The 25,593-nt window shown below is 47.8% G+C and overlaps 1 protein-coding gene across 1 annotated transcript in view; it reads right to left on the bottom strand.

Annotated features, from left to right (window-relative positions):
- The window catches only part of LOC118698642 (vascular endothelial growth factor receptor kdr-like), a 129,718-nt gene that overhangs the window by 68,563 nt on the left and 35,562 nt on the right, over positions 1-25,593 (bottom strand). Inside the window, exons 3-9 of the mRNA XM_036402101.2 lie at positions 21,630-21,832; positions 10,727-10,854; positions 6,319-6,478; positions 4,959-5,095; positions 3,357-3,516; positions 2,477-2,594; positions 85-260 (exon numbers count right to left, since the gene is read on the bottom strand). Coding sequence (XP_036257994.1) covers positions 85-260; positions 2,477-2,594; positions 3,357-3,516; positions 4,959-5,095; positions 6,319-6,478; positions 10,727-10,854; positions 21,630-21,832 — 1,082 coding nt within the window. The remainder of the gene's footprint in view (positions 1-84; positions 261-2,476; positions 2,595-3,356; positions 3,517-4,958; positions 5,096-6,318; positions 6,479-10,726; positions 10,855-21,629; positions 21,833-25,593) is intronic.

The raw sequence follows: 25,593 nt of genomic DNA, 5'->3' as shown, positions 1-25,593 counted from the left end.
CCCATTCCTGCTGACTGGCACAGTAGGATCACACAAAATAGGATAAGTGACCCAGCAGAAGGAATTAGACACACAAGTCCTTACCTGTCACCACCAGCTGCATGGTGAGGTTCTTGTAGAGGCCGTATTTGGGGTTGCTCAGGACCATGGTGTAGTTCCCAGCATGTTTTGGTCTCACATCTCGTATTCCCAGTCTGTATTTCAGTGGATCTGGCTCATAGCAGGTGTGGTTGTCCTTGATCAGTTTGCCATCCTTGTACCTGTTTGGGAAGTTCCATGAAGGCTTGTCATGTCCCTGTGAACCCTCAGAAACCCTGTCACCCACATTAGGCAGGCTAAAGAGTCATCCCAGCAAGGGAAATGCAGGTCTAGAATCACTGCTTGGATTGGATATTTGTTCCTGTTAGCCTTCCCCACCAGAACTGATTCTCATCTCCAATGCTGTGGGATGGATTCATTCCACACAGGAAAAAGGTGGTTTATTTTATCTGAATGAACAGTGCCTCTCACATGCTCAACTATGATCTAAATGCCCCCAAATGAAGCTGGATGGGCAACACCAAGTGTAGGAAATCATGGAATAGCAAAATGTGTGTCAGCAGTTTTAAAGGAAGAGATGATTTCAGCAGAATTGTCTCTCAGGATGTCTCTGTGAGCCTTTACTGTGTCTGCAAAAGTTAAACTCTGTGACCTGGAGAAGGTTGGTCCATAGGGAGGTCAGTGAGGAATTCCCAGCCTGGAATAGAGCAGCATCTGCAGGACAGGCTCCTCTCCACTGCCCACCCCACACGTGGGTTCATGGGTAGGAAATAGGCCAGGCTTTGCCACACACAGAGCTTTGGGCCTGGTGGAAGGATGCTGGGGCATCTCCCACTGCCTGAGCATGCTGGAAACTTCCTTTGCAGTCATAAAAACAACCATCCTGAGAGGCCTCCAACATCAACAGCTGGGGCTCCAAGGGAAGGCAGCTCTGGTGGTCCAGGCAGCCACCAAAGAGCTCCACACTGAGCCCAGGAACAAAGGCTTGGCAGGGAGAAGGGGTCGGTCCCACTTCAGCTCCCAAAACACCCCCATCCCTAAATAACAGCAGCAATTAAAAACACCTCCTGGCACTGGTTCCACTAAAATTAGAGAATTTCATGTTATTTCAGTGCTAATAAGCAGCAAGGCCAGCCCTGAGCATCCTTTTGCTGCCTGCCAGGCTCTCAGCTGGCTGAGGACAGGTGCTCCAGGGAAATGCCATCTTCTCTGCCAGGACAGGCACGCCCCTGCCAGCTGTCCCATGGGATTTCATGGGTTAAAGATGTAAAAGCCACTGGATGGGGTCGTTAAAGACAGAGCAGGAGAGAGGACAAGTGATGAAAGGGTAAAGAGAGACTTGAGTATCTCGTGGAGTTGCTGCTGGTTGCCCCTCCTGTTTAGCAGATCCATTGCACTCCTGGTGAAGCCTTTAGTTTGCTCAGGAGGATTCACTGCAAGGATCTGTTGGCACAGGTCTGGAGGACATTAGTTAAAAGTTCTGGAGAGAAACAATTTCTTATGTTAAAAGTATGTCCTTTTGGTGTTATCCCCTGCCCCTTGCAGACTGACCACCACTGCTGGGGGTAAGCAGGAAACCCTTCCCCAAGAGCTTTCTCCTTGGATCTCCCAAATCATTCTGTGTCCAGGGAAAGTGAAGCACACTTTTTTTTCCTCCAGTGACCTTTCTTTCATGGCTAGGAGAAGAACACAGCCTGGGTGTGGGAAATGGAAAGAAAGAAACTTTCAGAGACACTGAAGGGTTTGATCTGCAGCCTTGGGAGAAGCTTGGATTGATGTAAAAATAAAGTACACAGACATTAAGCAGAAAAACGATAAACTTAGGTTTCTATAGTTGTAAGTAAGAATATGCCTTAAGTAAGAAACTGTATTGGTAAGATGGTGAAGGGTTTGTAGTGTAGGGGTGTAGTTGTACAGAGTAAGCTGAGAGTTTAGATGTTACCACAGAAGCATATGTGTGCATGTGTGGTAGTAGCCCACTGGATAAAAGTATCTGCAGTGCAGCAGAAGTGAGTAAAGGTGATAGGTTAGAAAAGCAAAATAAACTTTGTGACAACTGCCCATTGGATCAGAAAGTTCTATATTGTCTTGTAACGAAGAACTTGTGACTACTTTGAGCCATGGCCGGCTGTTTGCTCTTTTAAATCTCATGGCCTTTGAGAATGATGTTTATCTGAGCAATAAATTGTTCTTAGCCCAACTGTGGTCCCATCCCTTCAATTAAAGCAGTGATAATAATTCCTGGGAATGAGGGGTGGCTGGCCCAGCCTCCCAGAGCTCAGGAGCCCAGAGCAGAGCCACAGCTCCTCAGCTGAGCTCTCTGAGCACTCCCAGCTCCCATCCCTGACCTGTGTGGTGGGTGAGGAATGGTGGTGATCTGTTCCAGACGGGATTCCTAAAGGAGCCCCGGCATTCCTGCTGTTGCTGGGGCACTCACCAGGTGACAGTGGGCCGAGGAAAGGCGTCCACCTTGGCAGCCAGCTTCAGGGACTTGTGTCCTGAGGTAATCTCGTAGTAAGGCCCTTTCTTGTGTGAGACCGTGATGTAGGGTTTTTCTGGGGAGAGAAATGAGCAGGGAGACTTGGAATGGCAGCTCTGCCACAGCACAGAGCTCACACCTGGGATTGCTCTGTTCTCACGTGGGATTTTTTCCAATACAGACCTGCACAGAACCAAATGGATCTGGCTGTTCCCTCAGCTCCCCTGTGCAGCCCAGCCTCAGCCAGGAAGGGCTGTTCCCACATGAAGGAATTCACATGGAAAGCAGAGGATATGCACTTGCATTGCCCCTGGATTGCTGTGGGGAGTGCCTGGGGCATCTCTTGCCCATGTGGAGCCCACAGGATGGATTTTCCAGAGCCTCAGCAAGCACACTTGGTGCCAGCTTTTTCAAACAGTTCAGCTCCCTCAGACATCACAGAATCCCAGAATGGTTTGGGTTGGGAGGAGCCTTAAAGCCCATTCAGTGCCACCCCTGCCATGGCAGGGACACCTCCCACTGTCCCAGGCTGCTCCAACCTGGCCTGGGACACTTCCAGGGATCCAGGGGCAGCCACAGCTGCCCTGGGCACCCTGTGCCAGGGCCTGCCCACCCTCCCAGGGAGGGATTCCTTCCCAATATCCCATCTAAATGTATCTCTTGAATTTGTTTGAAGACATGGGAGCTGACTCTCATTGACAAATTAGAGGTTTTAGATGATTAATGGTTGACTTTCTCCCTAGTGCCATTTCAATCAACAGATTTTCCAGCCTGGCATCATCCTCTAAGCTGAGCACTGCTGGTTCCTGGTCCATCCTGGTTTGGCTGCAGCACTCACCATACACGGTGACAGTGACATTGGCCTCCAGCCTGGTGGCATTGAATGTCCTGCAGATGTATAGGCCCCCATCTTCCATGGTGACATTTTCAATTATCAGGCTGCTGCCAGCTTTGTACACCACATCACTCTGGTCCATTGTTCTCCTGGGGTGGGGGTGCTGGGAGTCACAAAAAACAGGGTCAGAAAGCAGAGTAAACTGGATTATTGTGATCACCCTTTCCAAGGCTGCCAGTAAAGGAAAGCAGTGATTCGTATCAAAACCATCACATCTCCCCATCACTGAAATAAATAATATAAAAGGCAGATCAGCAGGAAGAGCTCTTGTGTGAAGTTTCATTATCAAGTCTAATAAGAGAGAGAAGCAGAGTGGAAATGTGGCACTTTGTACTGAATTCTGGGCAGGTAAACAAGGGGATGCATCCCAGTCCTTCTCCAGGACTGAATCCCAAGAATCTCAGGGTAAAACTGCTGCAGGGTCAGAGCCTGCTCCGAGGGTTTGGTTTTGAGGGTTTTTAAATTTATGTTGGTCACAGTCAGTATTTTTTCTGTATTAAAAACCTCCTGCTTTCTAAAAGAAATCTATTATGACAGAAATATAATATATTATGACAGCCAAGTGCCAATGCAAATTCCTGGGGAATTTTAGAAAGCATTATCGCTTTCGATAGGATTTTTGATCCCAGAGATTTGGCCAAGAAGTTTTACATTTATAATGTTAGAAATATAAGGAGAGTTCATAGGAAAACTAATCTTTTCCACCATATGGGGTTCAAGAAACCAAATTCATTCAGTAACACTGTAGTGCCTGGACCTCTATAAATTCTTGTTATATTTTCTGTAGTTTCCTCACTGAAACAAACTCAGACATTCTTTTTTAAGGAAACAAATCAAAATTAATCAGTTTTTAGGAATCACATTTTACACCTTCCCAAAAAGCTTAGATGCTTCTTCACAATGCGTATTTTGCTGAACTAAAAAGAAAGAAATCCAATTATTTTAATTATCAGCACCAAACAGACCCAAGAATAGAATCTCAGACAAATGAACTGATTTGGGAAATGATCTCCCTCTGTTTTTTGAGTTTTTTTTAGAAGAAGTGAGAGGGTTTGGTACCTCAAATGTTAAGTCTCTTACTTATTTCTACTTCAAATTTGGCACTTTTTGTATTGTATCCACAGAAAGCTCATGACTCAGAATTTACATTTCATTCTTTGGGGATGATTTCCACAGGTTCAGCTGTGTTTTCCTTTGCTTTTTCCTACTTCATAAATACCAAAATAGATGAGGAGACTGACAGCTTACAACCTGCATTTGAGACTTGTCACTGTGAGACAGCCAGGACAGAAGGAATGAAGGAGTTTTTCTTCCCAAAAAGAAGGAAACATGCCTGGCTTTTCTTGCCAGGGTTTATTTAGTGAGGCTTGCAGTTTAATCTGCAGGTTCAAGTAGGGCTGAGAAGTTTTAGATTCATCCAAACACAAAGTTCAATCAATGATAGGCTTATAAATGATTGGATAATTTCAGCATAAGTAATAATTAGGTTTTCTCAGCCCTGTGAATTTTGGGAGGAGGGGGAGTACAGGCATTCCATGCACTCACTGTGCCACGGGGACACGTCCAGATGAACTCAATGCGCCCGTTGATGAAGGTCTCTGCTTTGCACTCCAGCTTGAGAGTTTCTCCAACCAGCAGCTTTCTGGCACTTGCCTTCAGAGCCAGGTTCTGTATTCTGCCCTCTGCAATGGAAGAGGCAAAGCTGTGAGCAGCAGCACTCCCTGCATCACTTTGGGATCCACCACTGGATCCCTGCTCCCATGGACACAGTCAGGAATGGCTGCCCTTGCATGTGCCATGCTCCAACCCTCTCATCAGCTCCACAGAAAAGAGTTTCCAAAGGTGACAAAGGACTCAAAATGAGAGGATCCTCTTTTGCTGGACATGAGATGTGTTTCTCCTGCCCTCTCCTGCCCAGCTCCCTTTCCTTCCTGAATGGGATCCTCAAATCCCCCAGTGGGATCCCCAAGTCTTGCTCTTACACATTTGTCAGTGCCTTAAATACATCAGCTCTGAACTTCCATCAGTTTTTGGTGCAAATACCAAAACCACTCCTGGCCACTGACAGTAACACTCGACAGAAAGGGATTTCCTGGGTCCTTCCTAAGGTGCAGAGGGATGGCCTAAGAGATTTTGTAGGTTTGCATTCATGATTCTAATAAAAAATTACTCCAACAAGGAGTAAAAAGGAGAAAGAGAGAGATTTACAGGACTTTTATTTGGCTGCCACACAAATTTACAAGCCTGTTGTTCAAAGCTGAGTGCTGATTGTGTAGAAAGATGCCATGAGCTAATGGGAATGAAGTCCAAGTAAATAGAAGATATATGAGGAGATAAAGAACATACATGGAAAACAAAAGAAAAATAAATTCTAATTGGTTTCATATAAATGCCCAGCACTCAAAAATTTAATGTTTAGTTGCTTCAAATTCAGATTTTAATTATGAGATGAAGCTCAGCTGTAAATCCAAGGGAAATGGTGTAGTAAATCACCCAGAGAAAATCTATAAAAAGCAAAGATGTGACTTAGCAGTGTAGTGAGGTTTTTATACGATGATCACACGTGGTTAATGACCAGAAGCAAAAAGAAAGCTGCTGTTTGCTTTGTCCTGAGCCAGCAGTTGTTTTAATGTAAATACAGCTCAATCCAAGCAAACAAAGCCTTGGTGGGGTTTGAATAAAACACTCCTGTTTTGTACCACCTCAGCACTTGGTCATTTTTCAAAACCAGAGTGGCTCCAATCCAAGTTCTCTTGAATAGGGAGAAAAAAAAGGAAGAAGGAGTTTACTTTTAGCATTCCAGCTTGGACTTGCCACAGATGCAGCCCAGGGAGATGTATCAGACAGAGCTGAGGCTGAGCAAGGAGGGACACCCAGGAGGTGCCAGTGGCACTGAGGCACTCACCCAGTCTCTGGGCCATGTAGTAGGAGTTGAAGACGCTGCCATTGACGTGGGCTGAGCACGTGAGGATCCCAGAGGGCACGAAGGAGTGGGAGGGGATGACAAAGCCTCTCCTGGGGTCCCACACCATCTTCTTGAAGTTGATCTCTGCAGAAGAAGGGTACTGCAAGGGAACAGACAAGGAGTAAGAATCCCATTCCCCTTGGATTGCTCTGTCCTAGGGGCAGGGCAGGGCTTTGACCTTCCCCAGGGCTTTGGGGTCTCTGTCCACACAGGTCTGCAGCAGCAGCAGCCTGAGCAAACAGGAAAGCCCTCCCTAAGGCAGGAGTGTCTCTGAAACTCAACACTTGGGCAGCCAGTTCAGGAGTCCCAGTGCTCCCAGATCTCATGTGTGGGACTCATTTCCCTCACCCCTTCTTTGGAAATCCTTATGCCCATCTTATAAGAATTTTGTGGGGTGATCTTTTCACAGGTGTTTCCTCCCAGTGCCACGTGGAGCTATCACACATTTTCCTCATTGTACTTTAAAACATGTATGAAGTTAGACTCTCCCAAAATCAGAATTGCTCACTAACTCACCTGACTGTGCTTATCTATGAGCTCTGGTCTGTGGGCACTCCCCAGATTGTCCCACAGAATGGGGGGAGACACTCTCAGAGCACCCCAAGGATTGCCATGGAAGCAGCCTGGGTGACTTAGGAGTGTAAATTACAGAAATAAAGGGACTAAAGCATTTGGGGTCTAAATTCATATATACTTGTAATGTTGTGAGATTCTTGAAAAAACCTCTCAATTCTGTTTATGAGGAAGAAGTGAAAATAGAAAAGGCAAATGTGGAAAACAAACTGGAGCAAAAATTCATTTAATGGGAATGAACTCTCCTCTGTCTACCCTTGGACAACACCAGTGTTGAGCAGCTTGGCTTTTGTTGGGGGGAATAATCAGTTTATTGTTATTATTAACACACAGGGAAATCCTGTATTTGCTAGAGGGAATGTAATTTACTTTCCAAAAATTTTGAAAATCCTGGATTATAATGTACAAAAGAACAACTTGAAATTAAAAGAGGTCCCTGAAATGCTCAGAGAGTTTCAGGGGTTTGCAGGTGGGGGAATGGAAGCACAGGAAGCTCTGGCTTTCCCGGCAGGACACAGGGAGCCTCTTTAGGACTGAGGATGCTCTTTGGGAGAGTTGAGATCACTTCTGCCCCAAAAATGAAAAGTTTGGGCAAACCTCAGTGTGCCTGCAGTTACCTCATGATAATTCTCTTTATTTGCTTCTCCCTCCTCCTCCTCATATCCTGGCTGCTCAAAGGTGAGGCAAGAGGAGGTTTTCCTTTTCAGAGAGACCTTGCTTCAGCTTTGGGAGCTAACCAAGGGACTGAAAGCAGGAATTTCACCCCTGATGGAACAGTTTTGCTCCTATTCCTGTTGTGGGCAGCTCCTGTTTGTCTGCCAGCAGCCAGGACTCTGGTTTGGCAGGGCAGCTAAAATTGGATTCAGTTTAAACAATCCTCCTGTTCCACACAGCTTGCAGCTTGGGGCTCTGGACACACAAGTGACAAGGCTGGCCTTGGTTTGGGTCAATTGTTACAATTCCAGCATGGACCAAACCCAGAGGAATTCTGGCTGAGGAACTGGTGATGCTGCATGGGGAAGGGGGGACAGCCAGGCAGTCGCTGTCTTTTGGAGCAGCATTTGTTCTGACAGCAGTAGGAAACAAGGATCTCTTGTAAATGCTTTTGAAATTATCAAGCTGTGGCATCTCTGTTTAGAACCATGAGGAAAAATAGGAAAAATTACAGAAAGAGATCTGAAACCTGAGGCATAATCCTGCTTTAGCACTCGTGAAGGTCAAAGCTGGAAGTGGCAAATGCACACTGAACCAGATCAGTGACTAAACAGATCTGACATGACTGAAAAAGCTCTTTTTGCCCCGAATTAAAATCACATTAAGCAAAATTAAAAGCCTGAGCTGTGTGTCTTAAACATGAGTTTGTTAATAATAAAGGTGATATATTGAGGTAGCTAGGATCTGCTTAGTATAAGCAAGAGGTACCTTTCTCTGAGCATGTTTAAAGAGAGTACAATGATTTAAAAGTATAATGGTAACATAAGGAACTTAATTTACAGTGGCAAGAGTCCATTTTCCACAAGAATAATAAAACGTGATAAAGCTGAACTTCAGGGTTTGGCAGCTCTGCTCCCCAATGCCTGGGGGAAGGGGGAAGGAAAAATAACCTTACTCAGGAGGCCCTTTTCAACACCACACACAGATTAAACATCTTCATAAAATATTCACAAATACCTATTTAAACAATCAAACAAAAAAGCGTCAATGCTGCTCGAAGGAAATCACAGCGGCTTTCCTCCCTTTGAAGTGTTGTCCTCCCTGCCCAGTTGTCTCCTGGAGATTAAATTTGGAAGGAGAGGATGTTCTAAATTTGTCTGATGGCCTGGCTCACCTCTCCTCCCCCATGCTCACCTCCTCCCCTGTCCTGCCCTGCTTCCTCCCAGCGCTGTGGTGCTGCCTTAGGACTTCAGCTTTTGTATTCTTCAAACCCTGCATCAGTGTCTAACTCTAAACTCCATCCAGAGTGTCAGTAACTGTCTTCACATTTTGGTCAGACAAAACAGTTCCTCTAGGCCTGAGATTCAGACACTCTACTGCCTCAGGCCCTGAAAAGTATCAAGAAAAGTGAATTGGGAGGGGAGCAAACTGGGGGAATATGACCTCACTGCCTGAAGCTGGAATTGGAGGATTAACCCCTGAAATGTAAATGGACCAAACTTGAAATTGTCTGAAAAACTCGTGACCATCGTCCATCTTGGGTGTGTCCTCGGAGGCTTCTGACTGCCCAAGGTGAACCTATTGAAGGCTTTTAATAAATTCCCACTTTATTCTCTTAATCCTGTCTACCTCTGTTCTAGGCAGCCACTGAAGGCACCAGTGGGATTCCCAGCCAGGGCCAAGCCAGCAGTGCCATCCACAGCTGGATCCCAGAGCTTCCTGAGGTGCCACATCCCAGCAGCTCCCAGCTCCTTTGGGAGCTGTGCCCAACCTCTGCCTCCCTGCCCTGAGCCCCAGCTGCTCAGCCTTGGAGGGGGAAATCTTCTGGGGACAGCTTTTTGTGGGAGAGATTTTGGTGGAGGTTTCATTCCAGCAGCCAGGCTGCAGTTTGTGTTTGGAGAAATGACTGGGAATTTAGCTGGGAAGCAGGAAGAGCAGGGCTGCTCATCAATAATAAACGTGGAAATGGGAATTCCAAGGCCACCCTGATGCTGCCAGGGTCTGCAGCACTGCTCCAGCCATGAGTTTGGTGAAGCAGGCTCAAATCAGAGAGGGATGTTTCATTTTTGTAGTCATGGAGGTAGGGTGGCAACACTTATCCAGCCTAAAATGATAGCTGGAGAGGAGCCTCTTTCCCTACTTTAATCCCTGCTGATGAAATTAAAAATAGGGATCTCCAAAGCAATAAGGCCCCTGCTGTCCCTCTGCACCTCTACTGGGAACGTGCCATGGGTCCCAGCAGGTCCCAGTCCCCCATGATTCCATGTGCTGCCTCCCAGGAGAAGGGGACATCTGAGGCATGGAACTGCCACGAGGAGCAGAGGTGCTTGACCCCTCTCTGCCACATCCAGAACAGCCTCATCCCTCACAGTCCCTCCAGAACAGGCTGGAAAAGGGGCACAGGATGAGCTCCTGTTCCCTCCAGGATTTCCTGAGCTGTCAGGCTGGCAGGGGAAGGGAAGGGCACGGAGTTCCTGATGTAAAATGCAGGACTGGAGCCAGGAGACTTCTGTCCTGTTCCTCACTCCATGACAGGCTACTCTGGAGTGAAGTTCTGAAGCCCTTTAAATGAGTGACTCCATCGACTGATCAGGGCCCAGAGCTTAAATTTCCATTTTTATTATCCCAAACAGCCTTGGCCTGCACAGACTGTGCTGTAACCTTGACATTCAGGTGGAACTGCTGCCAAAAGAATGGATGCTGGAGCCATCTATTCCCAAGGCTGAAACTTGGTTTGAATTGATGAAATGAAGCAAAAATGGGCAATTGTTCTAAGGAGGTTCAAGGTATAAAGAGAGAAGCTTTCAGAGAGAGCCAGGTGTTATGCAAAGAATTCTGAAGGAAAATAGTGCTTTGTCATCTACCTTCTGCCAATTTATGGAGGAACACCAAGCCACAATGTAAAAAAAAATGTGCTAAACTCAGCCTAATCCCCAAAAAAATCCTTTTACCCAGTTCAACAGTAACACACACTGCAAGAACAGGTTAATGTTTGTGGATTTTCAGGGTCTTTGCTATTATTTATGTAATTTACCCAGCTTCATACACCTATTTTTTTGGTTTTCCCCATTTTATTGGCAGCCCAGAGCTTGAACTGAGCTTCCCTGAAGCCACCTCTTACCTGGATGAGCCTGGGTCTGATGTCTGGCGAGGTGACCCGGCAGGGGATCACCACTGTTTTCTTATCATCCGTGATGTAGATGATGTCAGGGTGTTCTGGGTGCATCTCCACAAATGGATTCCTGTAGTCTGCAGGGAACAGAACATGGATTTGGAAAACTGCTCAGTCACTGGAAGGGCACAGCAATGTGAGCACTGAGCTGCCCAGAAAGGCTCCCCTGGGGTGAGGACATGCAGTGACATCCTGCCACTGTCACACAGGGGTTAGAGCCAATGACCAATTCCTTGCATTAGCTCCATGTTCATCCAGAAATTGCCCAGAATGGCACATTTCTGTGCAGACACATGAAAACTGCATGGACTGCCAGCTCAGGAGGCCAAGATACTTCTGGGCTTTGGGAGCCCTCCTGTCCTTCACCTGGGGATATCAACATGCATTTCTTGACTGATGACAACCTTTGCTTAAGGAATGTCATGGAAATGCCCAAGGGTTGTCAGCTGGAATTAACCCTCAGAGAATCAGCTTGGTGCAGAGCTAGAGCTCCACAACCCACCCCAGTTTCACTCCCACCACACCAAGGCAGGGATGGACACAGCAGAGTGGCCATGCTGCTTCTTGTGGGGTTTGAAGCTTCATTTAGCCCTGAGAACTGGGAATTTTGTCCTTGGCAGACAAAAGGAACCATGAGCTTCATCAGGAGGAGAGCAAGTGTTGGTTGGAGCTGTGTGTGTGACAGGCCGTGTGTGAGCTGGTGATGGTGTTTTACAAAAGGCACTTGGGGCACTGTGTAAGAGATGTGGGAGTCGTGTGTGGACCTGGGACAAGGGGCTGAGCATGAGCACTGGGCCCAAGGCAGATAAAGACCCAAAATCTGGCTGATTTCTCTAATTTTTAGTGCTGGATTTTTATGCCAGCTTTTCTTCCACACCATTGGTTTATTCTGGCTGTGCTTTGGTGTAAGGGCATTGCAGGAAACGTTATGTGAGAGAGATTAATTAGAATTAAAACATTAGATCTCTAATCTCCCCACATTTAGGAAGTTTCAGATACACATCTGAACTTTCTGGTCAGGCAGGCCCTGGTTCTAATCAAGCCTTGAGCTCAGAAACCTGATCTTTGAACCATAACTTTGTAGTTTGGTCCAAGCCCCAAAATAAATAGGAAATATTTATACTCATTCCAGTGTCTCATGCACTTTCCCAAAAATGCAAAATTCTCCTGTTGAGTCACATTATGAAAATGTGTTTAGTGTTTATCCCTGCAGCTTAATCCCTCTGCAGTCTTGCTCTCCAGTTGAGCCACACTGGGAGGTATCAAAAGTGACAATATTTTTATTCTACTTAAAAGAAGACACTGGATAATTAAAAGGAGACCATTGGGCTATTTGTGATAGGAAAAAGCAGAGAAAGTAGATTTTTGTCTACTGGCAACAAAGCACAAAAAGGTGTCAGGGGAACTGTAATCACAATTATTTCTTGTCCTGTGGAGAAAAGGAAGGTCAAGGAATGTGCCACATGACAGGGGATGGACGAGGGTATACAATGGATGGAAAAGGGTATAGGATAAAGATACAGGCCAAGAGGAAATTTGCTGGGGAAAAAATTAGCTTCCTGATACCAAACTATCCACAATTCAGGATCAAATTTTGACTGAGAAGATGGAAGCACGGAATTTAAAATTATTTCTGCCAGTATTTTTAGAAAGAATTTCAGAATAGCAGTGTTTGTTTAAGAAGTAACATAAATCAAAAGAAGGCAGCTAAGTAAATATGAAATAATCCTAAAAGGCAGGAAAATATTGAACTGTGAAATGATTGATGCATCTTAGTCAAAACAGAATAAAATGTCTCAAAAATATTTCCTGTTCAGGAAAAAAAATATGATTATTTAACCCATTCCCCACCATCTTTCAAAACTCCAAGACTCATCTCTACCAAATTTCTGATTCCCAAGGGACCTAAAATTAATCTACCTTTTTCCAGCTGACAACAGGACAGGTATGGTGTTACTGATCCCCCTGATGGGAAGGGAAGCAGGGATTTACAGGGCATGTGACAGAAGCTGCATTTCAGTCCTGACTGATTTTTAATAGCAGCCTGCTCCTGATTGCCACATGTCCAACCAGGGGCTGCAGATAAACTATCCCAGATAAGCTACAATCTGAATTGGAAGCCAAACTAGATAAATCTGGCTTTCTACCATCACTCTTTGAAATCTTGATGGTATCTTAAAATCACCGTGCACTTAGCAGCAGCAAGAGGCAGTTTCTGGGTGATAAAGATTGGGAAAAGGAAAGGATGGCTTCAGCTGTGGTGACTGTTAATCACTCAGGGTTGTAGGGTCTCCTGGGCATCAATCTCACTGTGTTTAAAAAAATAAAAAGAGGAAAAGGTTTTTTATTTTATGGGTTCTCCTCTTTGCTAAGCCAGTGGAGTGTCCTAGAGCAGATGGCTGTGATTTGTATTATCTCAATGATTTGTGTTATCTCAGTGACTTGTGTTATCTCACTGCTTTATCCAGTTTATACCCAAGCCTGGAGAGTTGTCTGCCTATGAAAGGGCTTTTCCTTCTCTGTTTCCATCGGCAATATCAGAGCTCCTGAACAGGTGGGGATACCTGTGGGTGGATACCTGTGGGAGCCACTGGGATTGGCCCAGTTGGTCAGAGCAGGGTGCTAATAAAGCCAAGACTGTGATTTTGAGCCCTGTTTGGCCATTCACTTAAGAGGACTCCATGATCCTTGGGGTCCCTTCCAACCTGGAATATTCTGTGATTTCAGCTCCTGGAGTGGGGGTTCTGCTGTGGCAGCAGCTTGTGGGGCTGCCCTGCTGCAGCTTTGAGATGAGAGCCCATGCAGGAGGTGAGGGCTGCACTTTGGCCGTCAGGGGACAGTGACAGGGCCAGGCAGCTGCAGGGGAAGGTCAAGCACCTGGGTCTGTCCCTGAGGCCAGGGAGGCTTTGTTTCCCTCCCTAACTGTGGAACTCTGTGCAGAAGGAAGAAAACAATGTCACAGAATCCCAGAATGGTTTGGGTTGGAACCTTAAAGCCCATCCAGTTCCATCCCTGCCATGGGCAGAGACATCTCCAACCATCCCAGCTTGCACCATCCAGCTCCATCCAGCCTGGCCTTGGACACTTCCAGGAATGGGACAGCCTCAGCTATCTCAGTCATCGAGCACTAAAGAGCCCCAGGACACGAAGAAGAGCTCAAACCTTGTGTGTCCTGCTCCAGCTGCTCCAAACCCCCTCCTAAGCAGGAGCAAGGCAATCCTATTGGAAAGGAGAGGCTTTCCAGCACTTTCCAGGCAGCTGGGCTGCTCACTTAGCTGATAAGCAAATATGAAGTGGCTCGGCTTTGGGGCTTAACAGAATGGCGAAGGATAAATTCTGAGCTAATCAACTGCCAGCTGATACCTTTGTTATGGTTTGTGCAGACAAAAAACCAGATCCTTCTTGAAACCCCTCAGTAGTTCAGACTGACGGTGGCGTGGAAAAATGATCTGCTGGAACATCAGGAGTGTCACTGCCAGCTTTCCAACCACGCTCACCACCTCCAGTCCACCAGCAATCAGTTAACTCCTTGTTAAAAAGTCTCTCAGAGACAGAACTTCTTGAAACAAAAGGGACAGGGTCACTTTTCTTTTAAAATGATAACCTCGGCCTGGAGGAAGATCTCCAGTTCCAGGTGGTGTAAATCAATTGCACTCAAGTGTTGCAATCTGGAGAGCTGTGGCATGGGAAATGCAGGTGTTGTCCTTGCCACAGTCACCGGCACTGAACTCTGAGGGGAAATTCCTCAGCAAAGAAACCCTTTGTGAAAACAGAGCATTTCCCTGTATCTTGGCACATCTGCTCCTCCCGAGCTGGGAAGGTGAAACGCCCTATGAATTTCACCCAGAAAGAAACACCCAGCAATTCCCAAGGGAAAATTTAAAAGAATGATTTACCGCGGGCTGCAAAGCTCGTTACACGTGAAGACAGACAAGAGCTGAAGCACGGTGGGGACTTATCAGCTGCAGCCGCAGCTCGGAGCCGAGGGAAAGGCCCTTCCATGGCTCTCAGACTGGATGTCTGGCTGCCCAGGTCAGTGCAAGTTTGCAGGAAGCCCAGGCACGCCAGGGTGTTGCTGTTTCCCCAGCAGGGCTCGGCACGGAACACAAACACGCAGTCAAGGAAGCCGTGGCAGCGAGATGGGGCGGGAAGGGCCTGCCCGGCCCCGGGGACGGACAGACAGACAGACAGGCGGCGAGCGAGGAGCGCACAAAAGCAGCTCTAAGGTCAAATGTTTTCCTTCAGGCACTGAAGCCCTTCATGTTGAGATGCTCGTAGTGACCAGGAGGAGATGAATTGCTGCTGGAGATGAGAGTTGGGAGGTTTTCCAGCTCAGCTGGCAGCCTCAGCAATCCCCTCACACCTCCTCAGCTCGGAGCCGAGGCGTTTAAACCCCTCAGCGCTGCACTCGGCTGGTTGTAGATTCAATCTCTCCTACAGCTTTTTATTTCCGTGTCTGTGCCTCTGAAACCTCCTCCTGACACACACACACACACAGACGCACAGAATTTTATTCAGGATCTGGGGTTTTTTTTCATTCCTGCACCGTGACAGCGATTTGTCTGGTGGTATTTGTCTCACAGCCCGAGCCCCAGAGCTGACATCGCCTCTCCCTTCAGGTGCTGCCAGCCCTGCGAGGATGATGAGCACGAAATGGCCTCTGAGGACAGCCATTCACTGCTGCTCGTGTCCGTGAAATTCCTCAACATTCTCATTTTGCCTCTCGCTTTGTTCCAGATAAAGATAATTCCCTCGCCCTCCATTTATTTTCTTCACTCAGCCATACCTAAGCTGGGGAGCCTGGGCAGAGTTTCACAGGTTCTTTAAGTTCATGTTTTGACATAATCCCCATGAAGTTTGTCTTCATCAAGGTCAAAAAGCATCGAGAGGAGGTTTATAACCTGTTCTTTACAGTAATAGCAGCATTAGCAGTGCGGTGACACTTTGGGCAGAGCATTTTGGAAAGCTTCACAAGGAAACAGCCTGGCCTGCTGGATTCCCCCCGGTGACCCATCAAAGCTGCCTCCAGGTACAGGAGTAACTCCTGTAAAGGCACTTGTTTTGAAACTGGATCTTTGAAAATGAAAGACCTTTCAGTTTGGCAGGCCAATGAAAAGAATTGGTGGTGGAATGTTTAGATTAAACAGAAAGCAGAATATTTTCTCTTTAGGCAAAACAAAAGTGACTGCAAAACCCCCAGAAGCCATTCTGAGTCAACATGAAGCATTCTGTTTTGGTCAAATGAAATGCATTCTTCCCCTGGAGATTTCTGTTATAAACACAGGAATATTTGTAGAGAAAAAAATATTACTCTAAAAAGTGTTACCTTCAAAAATTCTAGAAGCAAAATGCTTCTTGCTGCCAAGCAAATACAGGCAAAATGGAAAGATTTATTTTAAAAAATCCCAACAAAACATCACAGAAAAAGAACTCTCCATGCTTTGTCTGGAATTATGTTTCAAACCGCAGAAGAATTCATAAATTCTGACCCCTACCAGATTTTAGGCAGGTTGGACTTTGTGGAAAATACTCCCCAGCTTTACCTGAAGCCCCATTAAGAACAGGTCTCCCACCTTGGGGAAGGCTCAGCAATTAGCAGCTACTGAGTGGATAAAAACCAGGAAGGAAGCAGTGGAGGAAGTGTGTGTGACTCTGGCCTTTGGGCTTTCATTTAGAAATTTTTGATCCATGGGGAGGGATCCTCTCTCCCTGCTGGGCTGTCAGGAGCTGTCACTGCCCGTGCCAGGAACTGGCGCCTGCTCACTCATCGCATCCTCCAAGTCTCCTCTGCTTTAAAGTGAGACCCTTCAGGATATGATTTGAAGACATTGAATGCCTTGATTCAGAGCTAAAAGCATCTTGCTTTTCCCTTGGATGCAGCCCTCAGTGCTGGAGGGTCCTGCTCAGGGCACAGCCTGTGTTCCGTGTGCTCTGACACTGAGCTGGGATCTGCAGCCAACCCTCCCAGCACTGCTGTGGGCAGGGACAGCCACTTTATCTGCAGGGCACACAGCTCAGCAGCTGCCTATCTCAGCTGGCCCAGGTCTGGCAGCAAGTCTGCAGCCTCAAAGAAAGAAGAAATGCAGCTCCAGCCCTGTTCCCACTGGTAAAATCTTGGGAAAAGTGAGCCAAAGCCCAAAGCTGTCACCCCGGCCCTGCAGTTCTGCTTCTCACTTTCTGATTATCTCTGTGAACTGTCAAGAGGATTAAGGAGGCAGGAATCAGCTTCAAAGAACATCAGAAGCAAAATATGATCTCATCTGAGGGGCACTTCATGCACTTCCAGCCTCTTTAGATATCTCATGGTGGGAAAGAGATGAGGCCAATGGGGCTGCTCATCCCTGGGCTGTGGCTGATGTGAGCTCCACCCTGGTGCAGCACTTGGACCACCTCTCCTCACTCTCTTGGACCATACCCTTCACTCCTGCCCTTCCCTGGAGCTGACCAGCATGGAGATGCTCCAGCAGGACACGTGCTTGGATGCATCCCCCTTTTCCCTCTAGAAGGGTCTCAGCAGGACTCATGCTCCCATAAAAATGTCTGTCTTGCTTCAAATTTGATTTCCAGTCCTTGTGCTCTGGACTCCTGGCAGGGCTGCACTGTGGCTAGTGCCTTCATGGTTCCCACATGAGTTTTAAAAGGAACCAGAACTCAAATATTCTTTGGGGACATCTGGATTTCCTGTGCTCTCATGAACACCAGTGCTGAGAACCAAAGAGGTGGAGACAAATTACTCCCTCAGTCCTGTGTTCCTCTCTCACAGCACTACTGAGGTGGTGAAAGACCAGCAGCTGATGGCTCTGGGTGGGGACACGCTGTTCAAATGTTCACTGATTAATTGTCCACTGTTAAAATGTTGTGTGTTCAAAGTGAGCCCCCCTGGAATGAGCAGGAATTGGGGAATCCATCCTATTCTGCTCAGCCCCTGGTGGCAGCCAGCACTGGGCTCACACACATTTTGTGCCTGTTGCACTCAGAGGAAGTGGGACTGGTGTTTCTGAAGCAGTTACTTGAGAAGCAGCTCTATCATGGCCATAATTATTTCAAGAAATAGAACAACAGCCCTGCTTTGCATAAAAAATGAAGGATGTTGCTGGCCCCATGCATTGAGGAGGTGCCTCTCTCTCACAGCCCTGCAGCTGTGGCACAACAAATGCCATTGGGGGTGGGCAGGAATCCCTGCCTGGAAACCTGGAGGAACTTTTCCAGACACTCTTTGGCAAGATGTGCCCAGCTCCAGTGACCTCAGCACTAAATTCACACAAGGTGGAGGCAGCAGGACTGGGTGGGCTCGTTCCTTGCTCTGATCACTGACTCAGGGGTACAAAATGTGCAGCAGATCCTTGACTGTGACACAGAGGCTGCTGGGGGAACATGGAGCTGAGGCAGGATGCGAGCCAGGAGCTCTTCCAGCTGACCCCCTCAGGACTCTGACTTTGCTGACACTGACAGTATTTCAAATAGCTGAGAGCTGCAAGTCCTGACTCCTGTCTAGACTGGAGCCTGGGGTAGCCCTTTGGGAGGGTGGAATGAATTTTTGCTTGATTTGCCCTTTTCTTCCTCCTTCTCTAAGCCATGTTACATTTTCTATGTGCTGGGAATATCTGTGTGTATATGTGAGACAGGAAAGGCAATGGGGTATTGGAAAATGTGGGATGTGGGACCTGGCATGATGGAAAAGATATGGAATAAGGGGTGGATGCTGACCTGGTATTGTCTGGGATAGAGATATTTTTTTTCCTAGCTGGAACAGTGCTGTGTTTTTGATTCAATATAAGAATAGAGTGGATAACACACTGAGGGGACCATTGACAAGAGGACTGTCTGTATTTTCACACACCTGCCCTGTACCTTGGCACAGGGATCCCAAAGGCTGCAATAAATGGGGATATTCCTCACAGGGAGGTGTCCCTTGCTCAGGAGGGGTAACTGCAGAAGGCAGATGGAAGCAGATGCTGTGTCTGGGTGGCTGTGGCAGCATTTCCCATGGAGCTGCCACTGCAGTGTGGGACCAGACCCTGCTTTTCCCTGCAGAGATTATCCCTCAGAGCTGACATGGAATTAACTCAGTTGAGAACTCCCAACTATTTCTGTTCCAGCCCTGGGCTACTCTGTATTTCCAACAGGGAGAAGGGCAACTGGAGAAGGGATTGTCTTCCTTTTTAATGATGATCCTTGGGACTTGCAGCTGCAGCAGAGACAGAAAAGGCCTCAGGAACAATTAATTCAGGATGAAGCTCCCAAGCTGTGCCTCCCTCAGTGCCCAAGCGCAGCTGAGGAGTGGCAGCTGCCCGTCCTGACCCCAGGGATGAGCAGGGTCACAGCTCCACCACCCCACAGGGAGAGCTGTGAGTGCCAGGTCCTGCCAGAGCTCCCAAAGCCCTCCAGGGAGGCTGGGAAAACAGGAGCAGCACAGGAAATAATGGCCAATAACAGGGCTTCCGATACAATCATGTTCTCATTTCGGGGTCAAGCAGCCGGCCAGGAATGAAGGGAAAAATACCATTGCCCTTCCTTTTTTGGCAATAATGGCTTGTAACCTCAGAGGAATCTCCAGCCTTCAGGGGCTGGCTCTCCACATTTTCTGCGTGCACCTGGCTCAGCCTCACAAACACCCTGCTGAGCACTTCTCTCTCCACAAAACATCCACAGAAATGAGCTTTGGGCCTCACCCCCTGTCTGGCACTGCCAGGGATCTGTGAGTTCCCTCACTTGGAGACAGCTGATGGGTTTCTCAGTGCTGCCCAGACACTGCCACAGCAATTTCCTTCAAAAGGCATGTTTAGATATTGAAGAAAGCCATAGGTGTGCTCTAAACTCCTTGGTTAAGTCCAGAGCAGTTTCCTGGTCCCCAGGACAGTCCTTCCAACAAATATCCACAGGAACTGAATGGCAGGAAGAGCATGCCCTGAGGACAGATCCATGCTGAGGTATAAATAGCTGAATTTCACAGGGCCAAGCAGCTTCCTCAGCCTGGCAGGGCAGATCCCAGCAGGAACCTGCAGCTCCTGGGGCAGAGCCCTGCTTTGGGGTGCACAGGACAAGCCAGAGGATTTTCCACCCACTTTTCCTTCCATGGCTTTTCAAGCATAGGAGTCTGAGTAAGAGCTTTTAGAGCAGGGAGGACGTGGGACACAATTAAATGCACCTGAGAGGGTGATTTTGTGCTGTTTGTCAGGAGAACCTTGGCAAGCTGGAGGACATCCTGCCTTTTTTTTAGATCAGCTCTGTTCCAAGAGCATCCCTGGCGAGGCATTTCATAACTTGGGATATTTTCTTCAGGAAAGTGCTCAGGCAGTCCCAAAAGGTCCACAATGTTTCCTGCACGTGCTCCTGCCACAGAGTAATGAGGGGCTGGGTAGGCAGCCAGGGCACTGAATCTGGACAGAGAATTGAGTTTCCTGGAGCGAGGCACAGGCTGGGTTAACAATGTTGGACCTGGGGCATCTGAGCTGGGTGTAATGGGAAAAGGAAACGGCTCAGCACAAGAACCAGGGTGGATAAAGCAACCAGAGCACCAAGAAAAAAACAGAGAAAGGAAATAGAAAGGGAGAAAAAAAATTACTTCAGGAACTAAGAAATAACGCCAAAAACCCACTTTCCAATTAGAGGAAAACTTGCTGGGAAAGCAGGATAAGGGTAAAATGGGACTCTTTTCAACAGGCAGGAAAGTGTCACCCACATGAATCGAGCAGGTGTGTTCACCTGGAGGTGCAAAAGCTGAATTTAGCTGTGTGGGCATATCAGAGTCCCCTGGGAGATGGAAATCACTTCTTGTGTTGCTTCACCATCATTGGCAACACCCCGAGACCCTGAGTCAGAGCTGACAGCAAAGATTTTTGTTTTCTGGAGCTATAGGTTTGCAGCTCTCTTCAAATACCATTAGACAAACTCACTGCCTCTGCAGCATTTGTGTAAGAGGATTCAAAGAACCACAAATTAGGTTTTACCAGGAAAATGATATTAATTCATTCACATGATTATTTGTGGGGAAGCAAAGGCTGAGCCCATCCAGCACCAGAGGAGTTCGTGTCATCTCCTATTCAAGGCACTAAAAGTCAGCTCCTTCATCTGAGGAGTCACAATCTCAGCTTGGAAGATCCAAGATGATTCAATGTTTAGTAATGCATTTGTCAAGTAGATTTGAAAAAAACTCAGCCTTTTGGGGGAATATTCTAACAAAAATTCCCATTATTGAAATGATGGTTCAATAGGTTGCATTCACTTAATCACAGAGCTCCATGCTACTCTGAAGTTCCTGCTTCCATTAATTCCGGGATCTGAACTCAATGACTCTGAAATGTGGGGGAGAGGCAGCTCAAAGGGAACAAAAATGAGCAGTGGGACACTTTTTATAGTAAAATATATCCAATGCAGTCACCCAGCTCTGCTAGGAATGTCTCACAGATGTAAGGACAAATGTGTAGGAGGGGAGGAATTACAAAGCATTCTGCTGGGAAGGTCCATGCCTGGGGAGGAAGGGAAAGAGAGAGGGCTTGAGCATTCAGGATGAATCTTTGGAAAAGCACTGTGACAGCAAAGTCCTTCAGGATTGAAGAATTTAGTCTTAAAATGAAAGGATGTTTAAGGAAGTATCTGTTACTTGGGCCACTAAACTGATGGGACAATCCAGCTTTCCAGTCCTGGAAATGAACAGGATGGGTAATCTCTGGTTCTCACATCATTCCCTGAGAGTTCAGCTGCCATGAAAACCCAGATTCATTTGGTCTGTTCAGGGTGTCAGAGCTTCTGCTTCCTCCTGAGCCAGCGGAGAGGTGGAAGCCCCTGCACTGCTGGTTCTGCCTCATGCAGCCCCCAGAGCCCGACACCATTTAAAAAGCGGAATTCTTACCTTGGACAAAGACATAGACCCTGGCCATGAGGCCCTGGTGCTCGGGGGTGCTGCTGAGGGCACAGCTGAGGTAGCCAGTGTCATTGGTCGTGGCTCTCCTGAGGACGAGCTGGCTGCAGCCCAGCCCGGCGACATCGCGGCAGCTGCTCACGTGCACCCGCGGGTTGTCCTCCCTCAGCTGCCAGCTCACAGACGGGGCTCCCCTGCCAGCACAACACATCCAAATTACACTGCATTCAGGCAGAACTGGGGATTCTGTCTGGCCAGTTGTTCCCAGTGCTCCTACCCTTATCATTCCCAAAAATATTGTAAAGGTGGCCGAGACTGCGGCAAAATCTCCTTCCACCCATACTACACTATTAAAGATGTTCTAGGATTTGTACTAATACTTTCCCTACTCATCTCCCTGGCCCTATTCTTCCCCAACCTCCTAGGAGACCCAGAAAACTTTACACCAGCTAACCCACTAGTCACCCCTCCACACATCAAACCTGAATGATACTTCCTGTTTGCACTTCCACCCATCAGAAATTAAGCTGGATCACCTCGCACTGTTCCCCAGACATTACTGAAATACTCCCTGGGAACTGCAGCAAGCTCCTGGAGAAAAGTTTCATTTCTCTTCTAACACACTGCCTGAATACAAGTTTGTTTTTATAACACTGTATTTTAGCCACTTCAAACATTACAAAGCATCAGATAAAATTATATGTTTGTTCAAGGAGGAGGATTTTGCATATTTTAACTGCTAAATTAATGTGTATTTTCTTGCACTGAGGCTGCATGGAGAGAGGAGGATATTTATGTGATTTTTCATCACCTTTCTTGCTTAATCAGCAGTGACTCAGTCTTGATTTTTGTGAAGGGCCTGAAACTAATCAGGTTACAAATCTGAGAATATCTGCTCAGGACACATTTTTTCCAATTCCCCTTGTGGCAGCAGGCAGAACATCAAGCCAGGAGGGCAGAGGATGAGACATTCGCCCCACCTGACCCCTTTGCTGCTGGATCTCCAAGCACAGCTCATGAAAAATGCAATTCCATGGAGTGAGGACAAAAAGCAGGGCCTGGGTGTCATCTGCTGCAGGACCCAGAGCTCCCAGCTGATCTAAGTCACAGCTGGATGTGCTGGAAGCCACAGGCCATGGCAGCAGGAGCTCCTGGGGCTCCCTCTGAGGGCTCTGGGGATGGACCAGAGCTACCGCACAGGCCTAGGAGATGAAGATGATGGTGTTTTTTGTAACAAACTGGTTTTTAGTGTGGAAACTGGTGGGTTGGGGGTTAATCTCCTGTGGATTTTCCTGGGGAAGAAGTTGGTGCTGGAGAGAGGGAGTTGGAAGTTGTGTGTTTGCACTCTTCCTGAGAACAGGGGGGTTGGCTCTCCCTTCTCACTCAGAGAATTCCCGCTGGCGTTTGCTGGGCTGAGGAAGGAGTGAGAGCCCCTGGACTTCCTCAGCTCAGTGCTGCCAGGGAGAAATCCAGCCCAGACACGCTGACCCAGGACTGAGATGGCAATGCCCAAAGTATCTGTGTGAAATTCTCAGTTAGTCAAGGACTCAGAGTTCCAGTGGCCTGCAGGGATGCAATAGGTGCAGTCAGAGCACGTTTGCCAGGACATGCAGTGACATTTCCACAAACATCCTCTTGGCCCTCGTTCCTGCCCGTCCCTCTGTCGCCTTCCTGGAGAGGAGGCGGACGTGGAGCTCTTGAGGCTATTCCCAGCACCAGGCTGACGGGAGCACTGGCAAAAGGGGGAATATCCTCTCTGCTGAGCAGCCTCGCCCTTGTTCTTGGATGTTCTGGTGGCTTGGACAGCCCCACCCCACGTCAGCTTCCCATTGTCCTTCCGAGCACCCAGAGCTCTGGCCCACCCTACCAACGTCACTGGTGACTCCAGGACTGGGATTGCTGGCCCAGAATAGGGAACAGAGCCAGTTCGCACAGACACAGCTCCCAGCACGTCACTGTGTCCCTGCCCTCGTCACCCACACCCCTCTGGTGTCCATCCAAGCTCTGGTGGCTCTGCAGGGCAGCGCTGGGATTTCACACCTGTGCTTCCTTAAATTTTTCTCCCCCTACATCCATTATCCTGGTGGAAGGTGAAGCCTTTGGCTCTTGCTTTGGGATTTCCACACATCTGCCAGAAGGGAGTGGCAGCAGCAGCTTTGGCCCCACTACCACAAACCAGGAAATCTTGGCCAAGAACCTCAAAAGCCCGGAGCTGAAGGGAGGATGCACATTGCCACAGACCCGCTGGGGCTGTGCCCCGTGCTGTGCCCCACACAGCCCAAATGCCCCTGGCAGCACAAAGAATTCCAGAGCTCCCCTGGGCCAGGAGCTAACCTGTGAGTGTGGCGGAGGAGACAGGAGGGCAGACATCCCCAGAGGGGCTGATCCAGTGAATCTTGCATTCAGAAACCACAGTTTCCTTCTCTTCCCAGGTTTTGAATCATGTGAGTCAAAGAGCTGAAGTGCTCCAGGCCCTGGTCCCGTGTTACACCACATGCTTACACCCTCTTGTGTTTCTCAGACCTGTCATGGGGATTTCTTGCTTTGCATCCATAAAGCAATGTGGGACTGAAGTGCTTGTAACTCCTTCAATTATTTATTGATTTGGTGATACGAGAAAAGTAGGGTGCTCCTCCAGATTAAACAGGTGGGGGATGGAGAACTGCTGGGAAATGTTGATTTAACTGGCCTGGGGCACCCCAGGGACTTTGAGTCCACACAGGTTTTATGGAGAGCATCACTGAGATGTTAAAGGACTGCTCAGACTTTATTGCCATCATGTTTGCTGTTTGCCAAGCTAAAAATACCACTGGAAGGTTATTGTGACCTCGTAAGCCACATGGCAAGCTGGAGGGATTTGGAAAAAAGCTGCCTCACACTCCAGAAGACATCCCAAATTTACACAGTCTGAGCGCATTCACCTTTCACTATAACAAAGAATTAAATAGTCTGGGACAAAAATCAGAAGGGATGTGTCAGCAAAACCTAAAGCTTAGATTCATCTTCTCACTGCTTTTTTTTCCTGTTTTTAGTAACTTCTGTTGCAGGAAACCATCCAGGTAGTGGCGCCAGCCAAGGGAACCTTGCAAGAAGGTGTAAAATCCATGTGTGTGTGTGTGAGAGAGAGAAATTGTGAGAGTTTGTGTTACCTTGGGCTTTTTTCCTACAACACTCTCAGAGAAAAACCTGAGAAACGTCCTCTGGCAGTAGTGAAGTGTAAAAATCCCACTCAGAACAAGTAACACCTCCATCCATCTCAGTCTGGGGCCTTTTGTGGGACCCAGCAGCTGCTGCATGTTCTGGCACAGCAGAGTGCTCTGGGTTTGCTCCTTCCTCGTGTGTCAGCTGTATCCCTGTTCCCAGAGCATCCTCTCCCTGTCAACACCAAAATCCTGCTGCTCCTTGCATGGCTGGTGGCACACATTGTGCCAGGACTGAGGCACTGCTGTGATTCACAGCAGCAGCACTTTGGTTTTTCACAAGTCCTGGTTAAATTTGATTTAAAGAACATGTTATGTTTAAACTGGCTGGGTCTTTGAATGTACACACAGTGACTGCTGCTTATTTAAGTGTCTGTGATGGGCTAGGTGGCAGTTCCTGGTGATCTTTGTTGTTTTCTCATGGACAGGGAGCAAAGGAGTGATTTTAGCTGCAGAGGAGCTGAATCTGCCCCTATTTCAGAGAGGATTTCCAGCCATGTCCTCAAGCACGGCACATCCCGCTCCCATGAGCTCTCCCCTGTGCTGACTCAGGGCTTTGCTTGGGTGCCTGAACAACACAACACAACACAAAGAACTTGGCCAAGCTGACCCCACACTCTCCTCCCTGCTCTGTCACAGCCCATCCAACTCCCTCCACACAGCCCCAGCTCCCAGCTGGCTGAGCATCAGGCTCTGCTCTGTCCTGGAGCTCTGCTGGGCCAAACCAATCAACACAAGGACAAAAACCAGCATTT

This window comes from Molothrus ater, chromosome 14 (assembly GCF_012460135.2).
Source record: "Molothrus ater isolate BHLD 08-10-18 breed brown headed cowbird chromosome 14, BPBGC_Mater_1.1, whole genome shotgun sequence".
NCBI classification, from domain to species: Eukaryota; Metazoa; Chordata; class Aves; order Passeriformes; family Icteridae; genus Molothrus; species Molothrus ater.
This window is presented reverse-complemented; position numbering and strand designations above follow the sequence as displayed.